The sequence below is a fragment of the Salvelinus alpinus genome, chromosome 10 (genome assembly GCF_045679555.1).
Source record: "Salvelinus alpinus chromosome 10, SLU_Salpinus.1, whole genome shotgun sequence".
In the NCBI taxonomy this organism is placed as follows: Eukaryota; Metazoa; Chordata; class Actinopteri; order Salmoniformes; family Salmonidae; genus Salvelinus; species Salvelinus alpinus.
Window position 1 is genome coordinate 81,460,756 of NC_092095.1, and position 19,644 is coordinate 81,480,399.

The 19,644-nt window shown below is 45.7% G+C and overlaps 1 protein-coding gene across 2 annotated transcripts in view; it reads right to left on the minus strand.

The window, feature by feature from the left end:
• pibf1 (progesterone immunomodulatory binding factor 1) overlaps positions 1-19,644 on the minus strand; it is a 147,708-nt gene that overhangs the window by 120,280 nt on the left and 7,784 nt on the right. Inside the window, exons 7-9 of one of the 2 annotated variants that reach the window (XM_071330976.1) lie at positions 17,319-17,404; positions 12,892-13,017; positions 9,946-10,044 (exon numbers count right to left, since the gene is read on the minus strand). In XM_071330976.1, coding sequence (XP_071187077.1) covers positions 9,946-10,044; positions 12,892-13,017; positions 17,319-17,404 — 311 coding nt within the window. Of the gene's footprint in view, positions 1-9,945; positions 10,045-12,891; positions 13,018-17,318; positions 17,501-19,644 lie in introns of both variants that reach the window. The other variant, XM_071330975.1, reaches the window with a different exon arrangement.

The following is a 19,644-nucleotide window of genomic DNA, read 5'->3' on the forward strand; positions in this document are numbered from 1 at the left end:
TGTATCTCTTACTGTTCTAGTAGCTGGTAGTATCTGGTCTGTATCTCTTACTGTTCTAGTAGCTGGTCGTATCTGGTCTGTATCTCTTACTGTTCTAGTAGCTGGTAGTATCTGGTCTGTATCTCTCTTACTGTTCTAGTAGCTGGTAGTATCTGGTCTGTCTCTCTTACTGTTCTAGTAGCTGGTAGTATCTGGTCTGTATCTCTTACTGTTCTAGTAGCTGGTAGTATCTGGTCTGTATCTCTCTTACTGTTCTAGTAGCTGGTAGTATCTGGTCTGTATCTCTCTTACTGTTCTAGTAGCTGGTAGTATCTGGTCTGTATCTCTTACTGTTCTAGTAGCTGGTAGTATCTGGTCTGTATCTTTTACTGTTCTAGTATCTGGTAGTATCTGGTCTGTATCTCTCTTACTGTTCTAGTAGCTGGTAGTATCTGGTCTGTATCTCTCTTACTGTTCTAGTAGCTGGTAGTATCTGGTCTGTATCTCTCTTACTGTTCTAGTAGCTGGTAGTATCTGGTCTGTATCTCTCTTACTGTTCTAGTAGCTGGTGGTATCTGGTCTGTATCTCTCTTACTGTTCTAGTAGCTGGTAGTATCTGGTCTGTATCTCTCTTACTGTTCTAGTAGCTGGTAGTATCTGGTCTGTATCTCTCTTACTGTTCTAGTAGCTGGTAGTATCTGGTCTGTATCTCTTACTGTTCTAGTAGCTGGTAGTATCTGGTCTGTATCTCTCTTACTGTTCTAGTAGCTGGTAGTATCTGGTCTGTATCTTTTACTGTTCTAGTATCTGGTAGTATCTGGTCTGTATCTCTCTTACTGTTCTAGTAGCTGGTAGTATCTGGTCTGTATCTCTCTTACTGTTCTAGTAGCTGGTAGTATCTGGTCTGTATCTCTCTTACTGTTCTAGTAGCTGGTAGTATCTGGTCTGTATCTCTCTTACTGTTCTAGTAGCTGGTGGTATCTGGTCTGTATCTCTCTTACTGTTCTAGTAGCTGGTAGTATCTGGTCTGTATCTCTCTTACTGTTCTAGTAGCTGGTAGTATCTGGTCTGTATCTCTCTTACTGTTCTAGTAGCTGGTAGTATCTGGTCTGTATCTCTCTTACTGTTCTAGTAGCTGGTAGTATCTGGTCTGTATCTCTTACTGTTCTAGTAGCTGGTAGTATCTGGTCTGTATCTCTCTTACTGTGCTAGTAGCTGGTAGTATCTGGTCTGTATCTCTTACTGTTCTAGTAGCTGGTAGTATCTGGTCTGTATCTCTTACTGTTCTAGTAGCTGGTAGTATCTGGTCTGTATCTCTTACTGTTCTAGTAGCTGGTAGTATCTGGTCTGTATCTCTTACTGTTCTAGTAGCTGGTAGTATCTGGTCTGTATCTCTTACTGTTCTAGTAGCTGGTAGTATCTGGTCTGTATCTCTTACTGTTCTAGTAGCTGGTAGTATCTGGTCTGTATCTCTCTTACTGTTCTAGTAGCTGGTAGTATCTGGTCTGTATCTCTTACTGTTCTAGTAGCTGGTAGTATCTGGTCTGTATCTCTTACTGTTCTAGTAGCTGGTAGTATCTGGTCTGTATCTCTTACTGTTCTAGTAGCTGGTAGTATCTGGTCTGTATCTCTTACTGTTCTAGTAGCTGGTAGTATCTGGTCTGTATCTCTTACTGTTCTAGTAGCTGGTAGTATCTGGTCTGTATCTCTTACTGTTCTAGTAGCTGGTAGTATCTGGTCTGTATCTCTTACTGTTCTAGTAGCTGGTAGTATCTGGTCTGTATCTCTTACTGTTCTAGTAGCTGGTAGTATCTGGTCTGTATCTCTTACTGTTCTAGTAGCTGGTAGTATCTGGTCTGTATCTCTTACTGTTCTAGTAGCTGGTAGTATCTGGTCTGTATATCTCTTACTGTTCTAGTAGCTGGTAGTATCTGGTCTGTATCTCTCTTACTGTTCTAGTAGCTGGTAGTATCTGGTCTGTATATCTCTTACTGTTCTAGTAGCTGGTAGTATCTGGTCTGTATATCTCTTACTGTTCTAGTAGCTGGTAGTATCTGGTCTGTATCTCTCTTACTGTTCTAGTATCTGGTAGTATCTGGTCTGTCTCTCTCTTACTGTTCTAGTAGCTGGTAGTATCTGGTCTGTATCTCTTACTGTTCTAGTATCTGGTAGTATCTGGTCTGTATCTCTTACTGTTCTAGTAGCTGGTAGTATCTGGTCTGTATCTCTCTTACTGTTCTAGTAGCTGGTAGTATCTGGTCTGTATCTCTTACTGTTCTAGTAGCTGGTAGTATCTGGTCTGTATCTCTCTTACTGTTCTAGTAGCTGGTAGTATCTGGTCTGTATCTCTTACTGTTCTAGTAGCTGGTAGTATCTGGTCTGTATCTCTCTTACTGTTCTAGTAGCTGGTAGTATCTGGTCTGTATCTCTTACTGTTCTAGTAGCTGGTAGTATCTGGTCTGTATCTCTCTTACTGTTCTAGTAGCTGGTAGTATCTGGTCTGTATATCTCTTACTGTTCTAGTAGCTGGTAGTATCTGGTCTGTATCTCTTACTGTTCTAGTAGCTGGTAGTATCTGGTCTGTATCTCTTACTGTTCTAGTAGCTGGTAGTATCTGGTCTGTATCTCTCTTACTGTTCTAGTAGCTGGTAGTATCTGGTCTGTGTCTCTTACTGTTCTAGTATCTGGTAGTATCTGGTCTGTATCTCTTACTGTTCTAGTAGCTGGTAGTATCTGGTCTGTATCTCTTACTGTTCTAGTAGCTGGTAGTATCTGGTCTGTATCTCTTACTGTTCTAGTAGCTGGTAGTATCTGGTCTGTATCTCTTACTGTTCTAGTAGCTGGTAGTATCTGGTCTGTATCTCTTACTGTTCTAGTAGCTGGTAGTATCTGGTCTGTATCTCTTACTGTTCTAGTAGCTGGTAGTATCTGGTCTGTATCTCTTACTGTTCTAGTAGCTGGTAGTATCTGGTCTGTATCTCTTACTGTTCTAGTAGCTGGTAGTATCTGGTCTGTATCTCTTACTGTTCTAGTAGCTGGTAGTATCTGGTCTGTATCTCTTACTGTTCTAGTAGCTGGTAGTATCTGGTCTGTATCTCTCTTACTGTTCTAGTAGCTGGTAGTATCTGGTCTGTATCTCTCTTACTGTTCTAGTAGCTGGTAGTATCTGGTCTGTATCTCTTACTGTTCTAGTAGCTGGTAGTATCTGGTCTGTATCTCTTACTGTTCTAGTAGCTGGTAGTATCTGGTCTGTATCTCTTACTGTTCTAGTAGCTGGTAGTATCTGGTCTGTATCTCTCTTACTGTTCTAGTATCTGGTAGTATCTGGTCTGTATATCTCTTACTGTTCTAGTAGCTGGTAGTATCTGGTCTGTATCTCTTACTGTTCTAGTAGCTGGTAGTATCTGGTCTGTATCTCTCTTACTGTTCTAGTAGCTGGTAGTATCTGGTCTGTATCTCTCTTACTGTTCTAGTAGCTGGTAGTATCTGGTCTGTATCTCTCTTACTGTTCTAGTAGCTGGTAGTATCTGGTCTGTATCTCTCTTACTGTTCTAGTAGCTGGTAGTATCTGGTCTGTATCTCTCTTACTGTTCTAGTAGCTGGTAGTATCTGGTCTGTATCTCTTACTGTTCTAGTAGCTGGTAGTATCTGGTCTGTATCTCTTACTGTTCTAGTATCTGGTCTGTATCTCTCTTACTGTTCTAGTAGCTGGTAGTATCTGGTCTGTATCTCTCTTACTGTTCTAGTAGCTGGTAGTATCTGGTCTGTATCTCTTACTGTTCTAGTAGCTGGTAGTATCTGGTCTGTATCTCTCTTACTGTTCTAGTAGCTGGTAGTATCTGGTCTGTATCTCTCTTACTGTTCTAGTAGCTGGTAGTATCTGGTCTGTATCTCTTACTGTTCTAGTAGCTGGTAGTATCTGGTCTGTATCTCTTACTGTTCTAGTAGCTGGTAGTATCTGGTCTGTATCTCTCTTACTGTTCTAGTAGCTGGTAGTATCTGGTCTGTATCTCTTACTGTTCTAGTAGCTGGTAGTATCTGGTCTGTATCTCTCTTACTGTTCTAGTAGCTGGTAGTATCTGGTCTGTATCTCTCTTACTGTTCTAGTAGCTGGTAGTATCTGGTCTGTATCTCTCTTACTGTTCTAGTAGCTGGTAGTATCTGGTCTGTATCTCTTACTGTTCTAGTAGCTGGTAGTATCTGGTCTGTATCTCTCTTACTGTTCTAGTAGCTGGTAGTATCTGGTCTGTATCTCTTACTGTTCTAGTAGCTGGTCGTATCTGGTCTGTATCTCTTACTGTTCTAGTAGCTGGTAGTATCTGGTCTGTATCTCTCTTACTGTTCTAGTAGCTGGTAGTATCTGGTCTGTATCTCTCTTACTGTTCTAGTAGCTGGTAGTATCTGGTCTGTATCTCTTACTGTTCTAGTAGCTGGTCGTATCTGGCCTGTATCTCTCTTACTGTTCTAGTAGCTGGTAGTATCTGGTCTGTATCTCTTACTGTTCTAGTAGCTGGTAGTATCTGGCCTGTATCTCTTACTGTTCTAGTAGCTGGTAGTATCTCGTCTGTATATCTCTTACTGTTCTAGTAGCTGGTAGTATCTGGCCTGTATCTCTTACTGTTCTAGTAGCTGGTAGTATCTGGCCTGTCTCTCTCTTACTGTTCTAGTAGCTGGTAGTATCTGGTCTGTATCTCTTACTGTTCTAGTAGCTGGTAGTATCTGGTCTGTATCTCTTACTGTTCTAGTAGCTGGTAGTATCTGGTCTGTATCTCTCTTACTGTTCTAGTAGCTGGTAGTATCTGGTCTGTATCTCTTACTGTTCTAGTAGCTGGTAGTATCTGGCCTGTGTCTCTCTTACTGTTCTAGTAGCTGGTAGTATCTGGTCTGTATCTCTCTTACTGTTCTAGTAGCTGGTAGTATCTGGTCTGTATCTCTTACTGTTCTAGTAGCTGGTCGTATCTGGTCTGTATCTCTTACTGTTCTAGTAGCTGGTAGTATCTGGTCTGTATCTCTCTTACTGTTCTAGTAGCTGGTAGTATCTGGTCTGTATCTCTCTTACTGTTCTAGTAGCTGGTAGTATCTGGTCTGTATCTCTTACTGTTCTAGTAGCTGGTCGTATCTGGCCTGTATCTCTCTTACTGTTCTAGTAGCTGGTAGTATCTGGTCTGTATCTCTTACTGTTCTAGTAGCTGGTAGTATCTGGCCTGTATCTCTTACTGTTCTAGTAGCTGGTAGTATCTCGTCTGTATATCTCTTACTGTTCTAGTAGCTGGTAGTATCTGGCCTGTATCTCTTACTGTTCTAGTAGCTGGTAGTATCTGGCCTGTCTCTCTCTTACTGTTCTAGTAGCTGGTAGTATCTGGTCTGTATCTCTTACTGTTCTAGTAGCTGGTAGTATCTGGTCTGTATCTCTTACTGTTCTAGTAGCTGGTAGTATCTGGTCTGTATCTCTTACTGTTCTAGTAGCTGGTAGTATCTGGTCTGTATCTCTTACTGTTCTAGTAGCTGGTAGTATCTGGTCTGTATCTCTCTTACTGTTCTAGTAGCTGGTAGTATCTGGTCTGTATCTCTTACTGTTCTAGTAGCTGGTAGTATCTGGTCTGTATCTCTCTTACTGTTCTAGTAGCTGGTAGTATCTGGTCTGTATCTCTCTTACTGTTCTAGTAGCTGGTAGTATCTGGTCTGTATCTCTCTTACTGTTCTAGTAGCTGGTAGTATCTGGTCTGTATCTCTTACTGTTCTAGTAGCTGGTAGTATCTGGTCTGTATCTCTCTTACTGTTCTAGTAGCTGGTAGTATCTGGTCTGTATCTCTTACTGTTCTAGTAGCTGGTCGTATCTGGTCTGTATCTCTTACTGTTCTAGTAGCTGGTAGTATCTGGTCTGTATCTCTCTTACTGTTCTAGTAGCTGGTAGTATCTGGTCTGTATCTCTCTTACTGTTCTAGTAGCTGGTAGTATCTGGTCTGTATCTCTTACTGTTCTAGTAGCTGGTCGTATCTGGCCTGTATCTCTCTTACTGTTCTAGTAGCTGGTAGTATCTGGTCTGTATCTCTTACTGTTCTAGTAGCTGGTAGTATCTGGCCTGTATCTCTTACTGTTCTAGTAGCTGGTAGTATCTCGTCTGTATATCTCTTACTGTTCTAGTAGCTGGTAGTATCTGGCCTGTATCTCTTACTGTTCTAGTAGCTGGTAGTATCTGGCCTGTCTCTCTCTTACTGTTCTAGTAGCTGGTAGTATCTGGTCTGTATCTCTTACTGTTCTAGTAGCTGGTAGTATCTGGTCTGTATCTCTTACTGTTCTAGTAGCTGGTAGTATCTGGTCTGTATCTCTCTTACTGTTCTAGTAGCTGGTAGTATCTGGTCTGTATCTCTTACTGTTCTAGTAGCTGGTAGTATCTGGCCTGTGTCTCTCTTACTGTTCTAGTAGCTGGTAGTATCTGGTCTGTATCTCTCTTACTGTTCTAGTAGCTGGTAGTATCTGGTCTGTATCTCTTACTGTTCTAGTAGCTGGTCGTATCTGGTCTGTATCTCTTACTGTTCTAGTAGCTGGTAGTATCTGGTCTGTATCTCTCTTACTGTTCTAGTAGCTGGTAGTATCTGGTCTGTATCTCTTACTGTTCTAGTAGCTGGTAGTATCTGGTCTGTATCTCTCTTACTGTTCTAGTATCTGGTCGTATCTGGTCTGTATCTCTCTTACTGTTCTAGTAGCTGGTCGTATCTGGTCTGTATCTCTTACTGTTCTAGTAGCTGGTAGTATCTGGTCTGTATCTCTCTTACTGTTCTAGTAGCTGGTCGTATCTGGTCTGTATCTCTTACTGTTCTAGTAGCTGGTAGTATCTGGTCTGTATCTCTTACTGTTCTAGTAGCTGGTCGTATCTGGTCTGTATCTCTTACTGTTCTAGTAGCTGGTAGTATCTGGTCTGTATCTCTCTTACTGTTCTAGTAGCTGGTAGTATCTGGTCTGTCTCTCTTACTGTTCTAGTAGCTGGTAGTATCTGGTCTGTATCTCTTACTGTTCTAGTAGCTGGTAGTATCTGGTCTGTATCTCTCTTACTGTTCTAGTAGCTGGTAGTATCTGGTCTGTATCTCTCTTACTGTTCTAGTAGCTGGTAGTATCTGGTCTGTATCTCTTACTGTTCTAGTAGCTGGTAGTATCTGGTCTGTATCTTTTACTGTTCTAGTATCTGGTAGTATCTGGTCTGTATCTCTCTTACTGTTCTAGTAGCTGGTAGTATCTGGTCTGTATCTCTCTTACTGTTCTAGTAGCTGGTAGTATCTGGTCTGTATCTCTCTTACTGTTCTAGTAGCTGGTAGTATCTGGTCTGTATCTCTCTTACTGTTCTAGTAGCTGGTGGTATCTGGTCTGTATCTCTCTTACTGTTCTAGTAGCTGGTAGTATCTGGTCTGTATCTCTCTTACTGTTCTAGTAGCTGGTAGTATCTGGTCTGTATCTCTCTTACTGTTCTAGTAGCTGGTAGTATCTGGTCTGTATCTCTTACTGTTCTAGTAGCTGGTAGTATCTGGTCTGTATCTCTCTTACTGTTCTAGTAGCTGGTAGTATCTGGTCTGTATCTTTTACTGTTCTAGTATCTGGTAGTATCTGGTCTGTATCTCTCTTACTGTTCTAGTAGCTGGTAGTATCTGGTCTGTATCTCTCTTACTGTTCTAGTAGCTGGTAGTATCTGGTCTGTATCTCTCTTACTGTTCTAGTAGCTGGTAGTATCTGGTCTGTATCTCTCTTACTGTTCTAGTAGCTGGTGGTATCTGGTCTGTATCTCTCTTACTGTTCTAGTAGCTGGTAGTATCTGGTCTGTATCTCTCTTACTGTTCTAGTAGCTGGTAGTATCTGGTCTGTATCTCTCTTACTGTTCTAGTAGCTGGTAGTATCTGGTCTGTATCTCTCTTACTGTTCTAGTAGCTGGTAGTATCTGGTCTGTATCTCTTACTGTTCTAGTAGCTGGTAGTATCTGGTCTGTATCTCTCTTACTGTGCTAGTAGCTGGTAGTATCTGGTCTGTATCTCTTACTGTTCTAGTAGCTGGTAGTATCTGGTCTGTATCTCTTACTGTTCTAGTAGCTGGTAGTATCTGGTCTGTATCTCTTACTGTTCTAGTAGCTGGTAGTATCTGGTCTGTATCTCTTACTGTTCTAGTAGCTGGTAGTATCTGGTCTGTATCTCTTACTGTTCTAGTAGCTGGTAGTATCTGGTCTGTATCTCTTACTGTTCTAGTAGCTGGTAGTATCTGGTCTGTATCTCTCTTACTGTTCTAGTAGCTGGTAGTATCTGGTCTGTATCTCTTACTGTTCTAGTAGCTGGTAGTATCTGGTCTGTATCTCTTACTGTTCTAGTAGCTGGTAGTATCTGGTCTGTATCTCTTACTGTTCTAGTAGCTGGTAGTATCTGGTCTGTATCTCTTACTGTTCTAGTAGCTGGTAGTATCTGGTCTGTATCTCTTACTGTTCTAGTAGCTGGTAGTATCTGGTCTGTATCTCTTACTGTTCTAGTAGCTGGTAGTATCTGGTCTGTATCTCTTACTGTTCTAGTAGCTGGTAGTATCTGGTCTGTATCTCTTACTGTTCTAGTAGCTGGTAGTATCTGGTCTGTATCTCTTACTGTTCTAGTAGCTGGTAGTATCTGGTCTGTATCTCTTACTGTTCTAGTAGCTGGTAGTATCTGGTCTGTATATCTCTTACTGTTCTAGTAGCTGGTAGTATCTGGTCTGTATCTCTCTTACTGTTCTAGTAGCTGGTAGTATCTGGTCTGTATATCTCTTACTGTTCTAGTAGCTGGTAGTATCTGGTCTGTATATCTCTTACTGTTCTAGTAGCTGGTAGTATCTGGTCTGTATCTCTCTTACTGTTCTAGTATCTGGTAGTATCTGGTCTGTCTCTCTCTTACTGTTCTAGTAGCTGGTAGTATCTGGTCTGTATCTCTTACTGTTCTAGTATCTGGTAGTATCTGGTCTGTATCTCTTACTGTTCTAGTAGCTGGTAGTATCTGGTCTGTATCTCTCTTACTGTTCTAGTAGCTGGTAGTATCTGGTCTGTATCTCTTACTGTTCTAGTAGCTGGTAGTATCTGGTCTGTATCTCTCTTACTGTTCTAGTAGCTGGTAGTATCTGGTCTGTATCTCTTACTGTTCTAGTAGCTGGTAGTATCTGGTCTGTATCTCTCTTACTGTTCTAGTAGCTGGTAGTATCTGGTCTGTATCTCTTACTGTTCTAGTAGCTGGTAGTATCTGGTCTGTATCTCTCTTACTGTTCTAGTAGCTGGTAGTATCTGGTCTGTATATCTCTTACTGTTCTAGTAGCTGGTAGTATCTGGTCTGTATCTCTTACTGTTCTAGTAGCTGGTAGTATCTGGTCTGTATCTCTCTTACTGTTCTAGTAGCTGGTAGTATCTGGTCTGTATCTCTTACTGTTCTAGTAGCTGGTAGTATCTGGTCTGTATCTCTCTTACTGTTCTAGTATCTGGTAGTATCTGGTCTGTATCTCTTACTGTTCTAGTAGCTGGTAGTATCTGGTCTGTATCTCTTACTGTTCTAGTAGCTGGTAGTATCTGGTCTGTATCTCTTACTGTTCTAGTAGCTGGTAGTATCTGGTCTGTATCTCTTACTGTTCTAGTAGCTGGTAGTATCTGGTCTGTATCTCTTACTGTTCTAGTAGCTGGTAGTATCTGGTCTGTATCTCTTACTGTTCTAGTAGCTGGTAGTATCTGGTCTGTATCTCTTACTGTTCTAGTAGCTGGTAGTATCTGGTCTGTATCTCTTACTGTTCTAGTAGCTGGTAGTATCTGGTCTGTATCTCTTACTGTTCTAGTAGCTGGTAGTATCTGGTCTGTATCTCTTACTGTTCTAGTAGCTGGTAGTATCTGGTCTGTATCTCTCTTACTGTTCTAGTAGCTGGTAGTATCTGGTCTGTATCTCTTACTGTTCTAGTAGCTGGTCGTATCTGGCCTGTGTCTCTTACTGTTCTAGTAGCTGGTCGTATCTGGCCTGTGTCTCTCTCTCTGCCGTCGTTGCTCTGTCCTTCTCCAGCACTGCGTTGTCACGAGTCTCACGGAGGTTCCTAGAGGACAGAAGCAGTAAGAATAAACAAACAATCGTCTTTATGTAAAAAATAAAATAAAATCTCCCTAGAAAGAGTCCCCTCTAGTGGACACAGTACTGTATTCAGGACACAGTGAAAGGGTCCCCTCTAGTGGACACAGTACTGTATTCAGGACACAGTGAAAGAGTCCCCTCTAGTGGACACAGTACTGTATTCAGGACACAGTGAAAGAGTCCCCCTCTAGTGGACACAGTACTGTACTCAGGACACAGTGAAAGAGTCCCCTCTAGTGGACACAGTACTGTACTCAGGACACAGTGAAAGAGTCCCCTCTAGTGGACACAGTACTGTATTCAGGACACAGTGAAAGAGTCCCCCTCTAGTGGACACAGTACTGTATTCAGGACACAGTGAAAGAGTCCCCCTCTAGTGGACACAGTACTGTACTCAGGACACAGTGAAAGAGTCCCCCTCTAGTGGACACAGTACTGTAGTCAGGACACAGTGAAAAAGTCCCCTCTAGTGGACACAGTACTGTATTCAGGACACAGTGAAAGAGTCCCCTCTAGTGGACACAGTACTGTATTCAGGACACAGTGAAAGAGTCCCCTCTAGTGGACACGGTACTGTATTCAGGACACAGTGAAAGAGTCCCCCTAGTGGACACAGTACTGTACTCAGGACACAGTGAAAGAGTCCCCCTCTAGTGGACACAGTACTGTATTCAGGACACAGTGAAAGGGTCCCCTCTAGTGGACACAGTACTGTATTCAGGACACAGTGAAAGAGTCCCCCTCTAGTGGACACAGTACTGTATTCAGGACACAGTGAAAGAGTCCCCCTCTAGTGGACACAGTACTGTATTCAGGACACAGTGAAAGAGTCCCCCTCTAGTGGACACAGTACTGTATTCAGGACACAGTGAAAGAGTCCCCTCTAGTGGACACAGTACTGTATTCAGGACACAGTGAAAGAGTCCCCCTAGTGGACACAGTACTGTATTCAGGACACAGTGAAAGAGTCCCCCTAGTGGACACAGTACTGTATTCAGGACACAGTGAAAGAGTCCCCCTCTAGTGGACACAGTACTGTATTCAGGACACAGTGAAAGAGTCCCCCTCTAGTGGACACAGTACTGTATTCAGGACACAGTGAAAGAGTCCCCCTCTAGTGGACACAGTGAAAGAGTCCCCTCTAGTGGACACAGTACTGTATTCAGGACACAGTGAAAGAGTCCCCCTCTAGTGGACACAGTGAAAGAGTCCCCTCTAGTGGACACAGTACTATATTCAGGACACAGTGAAAGGGTCCCCTCTAGTGGACACAGTACTGTATTCAGGACACAGTGAAAGAGTCCCCTCTAGTGGACACAGTACTGTATTCAGGACACAGTGAAAGAGTCCCCTCTAGTGGACACGGTACTGTATTCAGGACACAGTGAAAGAGTCCCCCTCTAGTGGACACAGTACTGTATTCAGGACACAGTGAAAGAGTCCCCTCTAGTGGACACAGTACTGTATTCAGGACACAGTGAAAGAGTCCCCTCTAGTGGACACAGTACTGTATTCAGGACACAGTGAAAGAGTCCCCTCTAGTGGACACAGTACTGTATTCAGGACACAGTGAAAGAGTCCCCTCTAGTGGACACAGTACTGTAGTCAGGACACAGTGAAAGAGTCCCCCTCTAGTGGACACAGTACTGTATTCAGGACACAGTGAAAGAGTCCCCTATAGTGGACACAGTACTGTATTCAGGACACAGTGAAAGAGTCCCCTCTAGTGGACACAGTACTGTATTCAGGACACAGTGAAAGAGTCCCCTCTAGTGGACACAGTACTGTATTCAGGACACAGTGAAAGAGTCCCCTCTAGTGGACACAGTACTGTATTCAGGACACAGTGAAAGAGTCCCCCTCTAGTGGACACAGTACTGTATTCAGGACACAGTGAAAGAGTCCCCCTCTAGTGGACACAGTACTGTATTCAGGACACAGTGAAAGAGTCCCCTCTAGTGGACACAGTACTGTATTCAGGACACAGTGAAAGAGTCCCCCTCTAGTGGACACAGTACTGTATTCAGGACACAGTGAAAGGGTCCCCTCTAGTGGACACAGTACTGTATTCAGGACACAGTGAAAGAGTCCCCCTCTAGTGGACACAGTACTGTATTCAGGACACAGTGAAAGAGTCCCCCTCTAGTGGACACAGTACTGTAGTCAGGACACAGTGAAAGAGTCCCCCTCTAGTGGACACAGTACTGTAGTCAGGACACAGTGAAAGAGTCCCCCTCTAGTGGACACAGTACTGTATTCAGGACACAGTGAAAGAGTCCCCCTCTAGTGGACACAGTACTGTATTCAGGACACAGTGAAAGAGTCTCTGGTACATCTCTATAATCTCACCTGTTCTCTCTCTGGTACATCTCTATAATCTCACCTGTTCTCTCTCTGGTACATCTCTATAATCTCACCTGTTCTCTCTCTGGTACATCTCTATAATCTCACCTGTTCTCTCTCTCTGGTACATCTCTATAATCTCACCTGTTCTCTCTCTCTCTGGTACATCTCTATAATCTCACCTGTTCTCTCTCTCTGGTACATCTCTATAATCTCACCTGTTCTCTCTCTCTCTGGTACATTCTATAATCTCACCTGTTCTCTCTCTGGTACTTCTCTATAATCTCACCTGTTCTCTCTCTCTGGTACATCTCTATAATCTCACCTGTTCTCTCTCTCTGGTACATCTCTATAATCTCACCTGTTCTCTCTCTGGTACATCTCTATAATCTCACCTGTTCTCTCTCTCTCTGGTACATCTCTATAATCTCACCTGTTCTCTCTCTCTGGTACATCTCTATAATCTCACCTGTTCTCTCTCTCGTACATCTCCTTTGACGTCTTCTGCAGGCTGTCGATCTCCTGGCTGGTCTTCAGACGAATGTTCTCCAGCTCCTCAGCAAGTTTATTCTCGTACTCTGTCTTGTAGTGGTCTCTGTGGGAAAACAAATTATATCTGATTGTCTCTGTGGAAAACAAATTATATCTGATTGTCTCTGTGGAAAACAAATTATATCTGATTGTCTCTGTGGAAAACAAATTATATCTGATTGTCTCTGTGGAAAACAAACATTATATTATATCTGATTGTAGCCATCCTTTGCCTTGATGACAGCTTTGCACACTCTTGGCATTCTCTCAACCAGCTTAATGAGGTAATCACCTGGAATGCATTTCAATTAACAGGTGTGCTTTGTTAAATGTGAATTTGTGGAATTTCTTTCCTTCTTAATGCGTTTGAACCAATAATTTGTGTTGTGACAAGGTATGGTATACAGAAGATAGCCCTATTTGGTAAAGGACTAAATCCATATTATGGCAAGAACAGCTCAAATAAGCAAAGAGAAACGACAGTCCATCATTACTTTAAGACATGAAGGTCAGTCAATCTGGAAAAATGGCAAGTACTTTGAAAGTTTCTTCAAGTGCAGTCACAAAAACCATCAAGCGCTATGATGAAACTGGCTCTCATGAGGACCGCCACAGGAAAGGAAGACCCAGAGTTACCTCTGCTGCAGAGGATAAGTTAATTAGTTACCAGCCTCAGAAATTGCAGCCCAAATAAATGCTTCACAGAGTTCAAGTAACAGACACATCTCATCATCAACTGCTCAGAGGTGACTGCGTGAATCAGGCCGTCATGGTCGAATTGCTGCAAAGTAACCACTACTAAAGGACACCAATAAGAAGAAGAGAATTGCTTGGGCCAAGAAACACGATCAATGGACATTAAACCGGTGGAAGTCTGTCCTTCGGTCTGAGGAGTCCAAATTTGAGATTTTTGGTTCCCGAGCGCCGTGTCTTTGTGAGACACAGAGTAGATGAACGGATGATCTCAGCATGTGGTTCCCACCGTGAAGCATGGAGGAGGAGGTGGTGTGATGGTGCTTTGCTGGTGACACTGTCAGTGATTTATTTAGAATTCTAGGCACACGTAAGCAGCATGGCTACCACAGCATTCTGCAGCGATACACCATCCCATCAGCTTTGCACTTAGTGGGACTATCATTTGTTTTTCAACAGGACAATGACCCAACACACCTTCAGGCTGTGTAAGGGCTATTTTACCAAGAAGGAGAGTAATGTAGTGCTGCATCAGATGACCTGGCCTCCACAACCGCCCGGCCTCAACCCAATTGAGATGGTTTGGGATGAGTTGGACCGCAGAGTGAAGAAAGGGCTCAGCATATGTGGGAACTCTTTCAAGACTGTTGGAAAAGCATTCCTCATGAAGCTGGTTGAGAGAATGCCAAAAGTGTGCAAAGCTGTCATCAAAGCAAAGTGTGGCTAATTTATAGAAACTAAAATATAAAATGTATTTTGATTTGTTTAACACTTTTTTGGTTACTACATGATTCCAGGTGTGTTATTTCATCGTTTTGATGTCTTCACTATTATTCTACAATGTAGAAAATAGCAAAAATAAAGAAAAACCCTTGAATGAATTAGGTGTGTCCAAACTTTTGACTGGTACAGCATATATACAAAGGTATGTGGACACCCCATCAAATTAATGAATTTGGCTATTTCAGCCACACCCATTGTTGACGGGTGTATAAAATTGAGCCCACAGCAATGCAATCTCCATAGACAAACATTGGCAGTAAAATGGCCTTACTGAAGAGTTCAGTGACTTTCAACGTGGCACCGTCATAAGATGCCACCTTTCCAACAAGTCAGTTCATCAAATTTCTGCCCTGCTGCAACTGCCCCCCGGTCAACTGTAAGTGCTGTTATTGTGAAGTGGAACGTCCCAGAACTCACCACAGAGTTCCAAACTGGGAAAGGGGGATACCTAATTTATTCAACTGAAATGTGTCTAACGGCATTTAACCCAAATTAAATGAAATGGGTTTCCATGGCCGAGCAGCCCCACACAAGCCTAAGATCACCATGTCCAATGCCAAGCGTCGGCTGGAGTGATGTAAAGCTCACCGCCATTGGACTCTGGAGCAGTGGAAATGCGTTGTCAGTAGTGATGAATCACACTTCACCATCTGGCTGTCCGACGGACGAATCTGGGTTTGGCAGATGCCAGGAGAACGCTACCTGCCTCAATGCATAGTGCCAACTGTAAAGTTTGGTGGAGGAGGAATAATGGTCTGGGGCTGTTTTTCATGGTTCGGGCCCCTTAGTTCCAGTGAAGGGAAATCTTAATGCTACAGCATACAATGACATTCTAGATGATTCTGTGCTTCCAACTTTGTGGCAACAGTTTGGGGAAGGCCCTTTCCTGCTTCAGCATGACAATGCCCCCGTGCACAAAGCGAGGTCCATACAGAAATGGTTTGTCGAGATCGGTGTGGAAGAACTTGACTGGCCTGCACAGAGCCCTGACTTCAACCCCATCGAACACCTTTGTGATGAATTGGAACGCCAACTGCGAGCCGGACCTAATCGCCCAACATCAGTGTCCGACCTCACTAATGCTCGTGGCTGAATGGAAGCAAGTCCCCAGAGCAATGTTCCAACACCTGGTGGAAAGGCTTCCCAGAAGAGTGGAGGCTGTTATAGCAGCAAAGGGAGGTCCAACTCCATATTAATGACTTCCCTGAAGAATGGAGGCTGTTATAGCAGCAAAGGGGGGTCCAACTCCATATTAATGACTTCCCTGAAGAGTGGAGGCTGTTGTAGCAGCAAACGGGGGACCAACTCCATATTAATGACTTCCCAGAAGAGTGGAGGCTGTTATAGCAGCAAAGGGGGACCATCTCCATATTAATGCCTTCCCAGAAGAGTGGAGGCTGTTATAGCAGCAAAGGGGGGACCAACTCCATATTAATGACTTCCCTGAAGAGTGGAGGCTGTTATAGCAGCAAAGGAGAGGACCAACTCCATATTAATGCCTTCCCAGAAGAGTGGAGGCTGTTATAGCAGCAAAGGGGGGTCCAACTCCATATTAATGACTTCCCAGAAGAGTGGAGGCTGTTATAGCAGCAAAGGGGGGTCCAACTCCATATTAATGACTTCCCAGAAGAGTGGAGGCTGTTATAGCAGCAAGGGGGGAACCAACTACATATTAATGCCTTCCCTGAAGAGTGGAGGCTGTTATAGCAGCAAAGGGGGGACCAACTCCAGCTGTTGGACGAGCAGGTGTCCACATGACCTTGAAGGGTTAGGGAGGGGTACCGACCTAGAAGGGTGAGGGAGGGGTACCGACCTAGAAGGGTGAGGGAGGGGTACCGACCTAGAAGGGTGAGGGAGGGGTACCGACCTAGAAGGGTGAGGGAGGGGTACCGACCTAGCAGGGTGAGGGAGGGGTACCGACCTAGCAGGGTTAGGGAGGGGTACCGACCTAGCAGGGTGAGGGAGGGGTACCGACCTAGAAGGGTGAGGGAGGGGTACCGACCTAGCAGGGTGAGGGAGGGGTACCGACCTAGCAGGGTGAGGGAGGGGTACCGACCTAGCAGGGTGAGGGAGGGGTACCGACCTAGCAGGGTGAGGGAGGGGTACCGACCTAGCAGGGTTAGGGAGGGGTACCGACCTAGCAGGGTTAGGGAGGGGTACCGACCTAGCAGGGTTAGGGAGGGGTACCGACCTAGCAGGGTTAGGGAGGGGTACCGACCTAGCAGGGTTAGGGAGGGGTACCGACCTAGCAGGGTTAGGGAGGGGTACCGACCTAGCAGGGTTAGGGAGGGGTACCGACCTAGAAGGGTTAGGGAGGGGTACCGACCTAGAAGGGTTAGGGAGGGGTACCGACCTAGAAGGGTTAGGGAGGGGTACCGACCTAGAAGGGTTAGGGAGGGGTACCGACCTAGCAGGGTTAGGGAGGGGTACCGACCTAGCAGGGTTAGGGAGGGGTACCGACCTAGCAGGGTTAGGGAGGGGTACCGACCTAGCAGGGTTAGGGAGGGGTACCGACCTAGCAGGGTTAGGGAGGGGTACCGACCTAGAAGGGTTAGGGAGGGGTACCGACCTAGAAGGGTTAGGGAGGGGTACCGACCTAGAAGGGTTAGGGAGGGGTACCGACCTAGAAGGGTTAGGGAGGGGTACCGACCTAGAAGGGTTAGGGAGGGGTACCGACCTAGAAGGGTTAGGGAGGGGTACCGACCTAGAAGGGTTAGGGAGGGGTACCGACCTAGAAGGGTTAGGGAGGGGTACCGACCTAGAAGGGTTAGGGAGGGGTACCGACCTAGAAGGGTTAGGGAGGGGTACCGACCTAGAAGGGTTAGGGAGGGGTACCGACCTAGAAGGGTTAGGGGTACCGACCTAGACGGGTTAGGGAGGGGTACCGACCTAGAATCGATGTATTTGTGATAGACCTCCTCCCTGGCCCTCTGGGCGTCGTCCAGCTGGGTATGCAGCCTCTCTAGACGGTCCTCCTGGTGGGCACAGCGTACATTCAGCTCCATGCTCTGTCTGTGAACATATTCCTTATCCTTCTGGAGGAGGGTCACTGACTGCTGCAGAGTAGACACCTGGAGGACAGAGGGGTTAGGGTTAGTGGAGGACAGAGGGGTTAGAGGTAGTCTATCCACCTGGAGGAGGGTCACTGACTGCTGCAGAGTAGACACCTGGAGGACAGAGGGGTTAGAGGTAGTCTATCCACCTGGGGGAGGGTCACTGACTGCTGCAGAGTAGACACCTGGAGGACAGAGGGGTTAGAGGTAGTCTATCCTTCTGGAGGAGGGTCACTGACTGCTGCAGAGTAGACACCTGGAGGACAGAGGGGTTAGAGGTAGTCTATCCATCTGGAGGAGGGTCACTGACTGCTGCAGAGTAGACACCTGGAGGACAGAGGGGTTAGGGTTAGTGGAGGACAGAGGGGTTAGAGGTAGTCTATCCATCTGGAGGAGGGTCACTGACTGCTGCAGAGTAGACACCTGGAGGACAGAGGGGTTAGAGGTAGTCTATCCATCTGGAGGAGGGACACTGACTGCTGCAGAGTAGACACCTGGAGGACAGAGGGGTTAGAGGTAGTAATCCATCTGGAGGAGGGTCACTGACTGCTGCAGAGTAGACACCTGGAGGACAGAGGGGTTAGGGTTAGTGGAGGACAGAGGGGTTAGAGGTAGTCTATCCATCTGGAGGAGGGGCACTGACTGCTGCAGAGTAGACACCTGGAGGACAGAGGGGTTAGAGGTTAGTCTATCCATCTGGAGGGGCACTGACTGCTGCAGAGTAGACACCTGGAGGACAGAGGGGTTAGAGGTTAGTCTATCCATCTGGAGGAGGGACACTGACTGCTGCAGAGTAGACACCTGGAGGACAGAGGGGTTAGAGGTAGTCTATCCATCTGGAGGAGGGTCACTGACTGCTGCAGAGTAGACACCTGGAGGACAGAGGGGTTAGGGTTAGTGGAGGACAGAGGGGTTAGAGGTAGTCTATCCATCTGGAGGAGGGTCACTGACTGCTGCAGAGTAGACACCTGGAGGACAGAGGGGTTAGAGGTAGTCTATCCATCTGGAGGAGGGACACTGACTGCTGCAGAGTAGACACCTGGAGGACAGAGGGGTTAGAGGTAGTCTATCCATCTGGAGGAGGGTCACTGACTGCTGCAGAGTAGACACCTGGAGGACAGAGGGGTTAGAGGTTAGTCTATCCATCTGGAGGAGGGACACTGACTGCTGCAGAGTAGACACCTGGAGGACAGAGGGGTTAGAGGTAGTCTATCCATCTGGAGGGACACTGACTGCTGCAGAGTAGACACCTGGAGGACAGAGGGGTTAGGGTTAGTGGAGGACAGAGGGGTTAGAGGTAGTCTATCCACCTGGAGGAGGGTCACTGACTGCTGCAGAGTAGACACCTGGAGGACAGAGGGGTTAGAGGTAGTCTATCCATCTGGAGGGACACTGACTGCTGCAGAGTAGACACCTGGAGGACAGAGGGGTTAGAGGTAGTCTATCCATCTGGAGGAGGGTCACTGACTGCTGCAGAGTAGACACCTGGAGGACAGAGGGGTTAGGGTTAGTGGAGGACAGAGGGGTTAGAGGTAGTCTATCCATCTGGAGGAGGGGCACTGACTGCTGCAGAGTAGACACCTGGAGGACAGAGGGGTTAGAGGTTAGTCTATCCATCTGGAGGAGGGACACTGACTGCTGCAGAGTAGACACCTGGAGGACAGAGGGGTTAGGGTTAGTGGAGGACAGAGGGGTTAGAGGTAGTCTATCCATCTGGAGGAGGGTCACTGACTGCTGCAGAGTAGACACCTGGAGGACAGAGGGGTTAGAGGTAGTCTATCCATCTGGAGGAGGGTCACTGACTGCTGCAGAGTAGACACCTGGAGGACAGAGGGGTTAGGGTTAGTGGAGGACAGAGGGGTTAGAGGTAGTCTATCCATCTGGAGGAGGGGCACTGACTGCTGCAGAGTAGACACCTGGAGGACAGAGGGGTTAGAGGTTAGTCTATCCATCTGGAGGAGGGACACTGACTGCTGCAGAGTAGACACCTGGAGGACAGAGGGGTTAGGGTTAGTGGAGGACAGAGGGGTTAGAGGTAGTCTATCCATCTGGAGGAGGGTCACTGACTGCTGCAGAGTAGACACCTGGAGGACAGAGGGGTTAGAGGTAGTCTATCCATCTGGAGGAGGGTCACTGACTGCTGCAGACACCGGGAGGACATT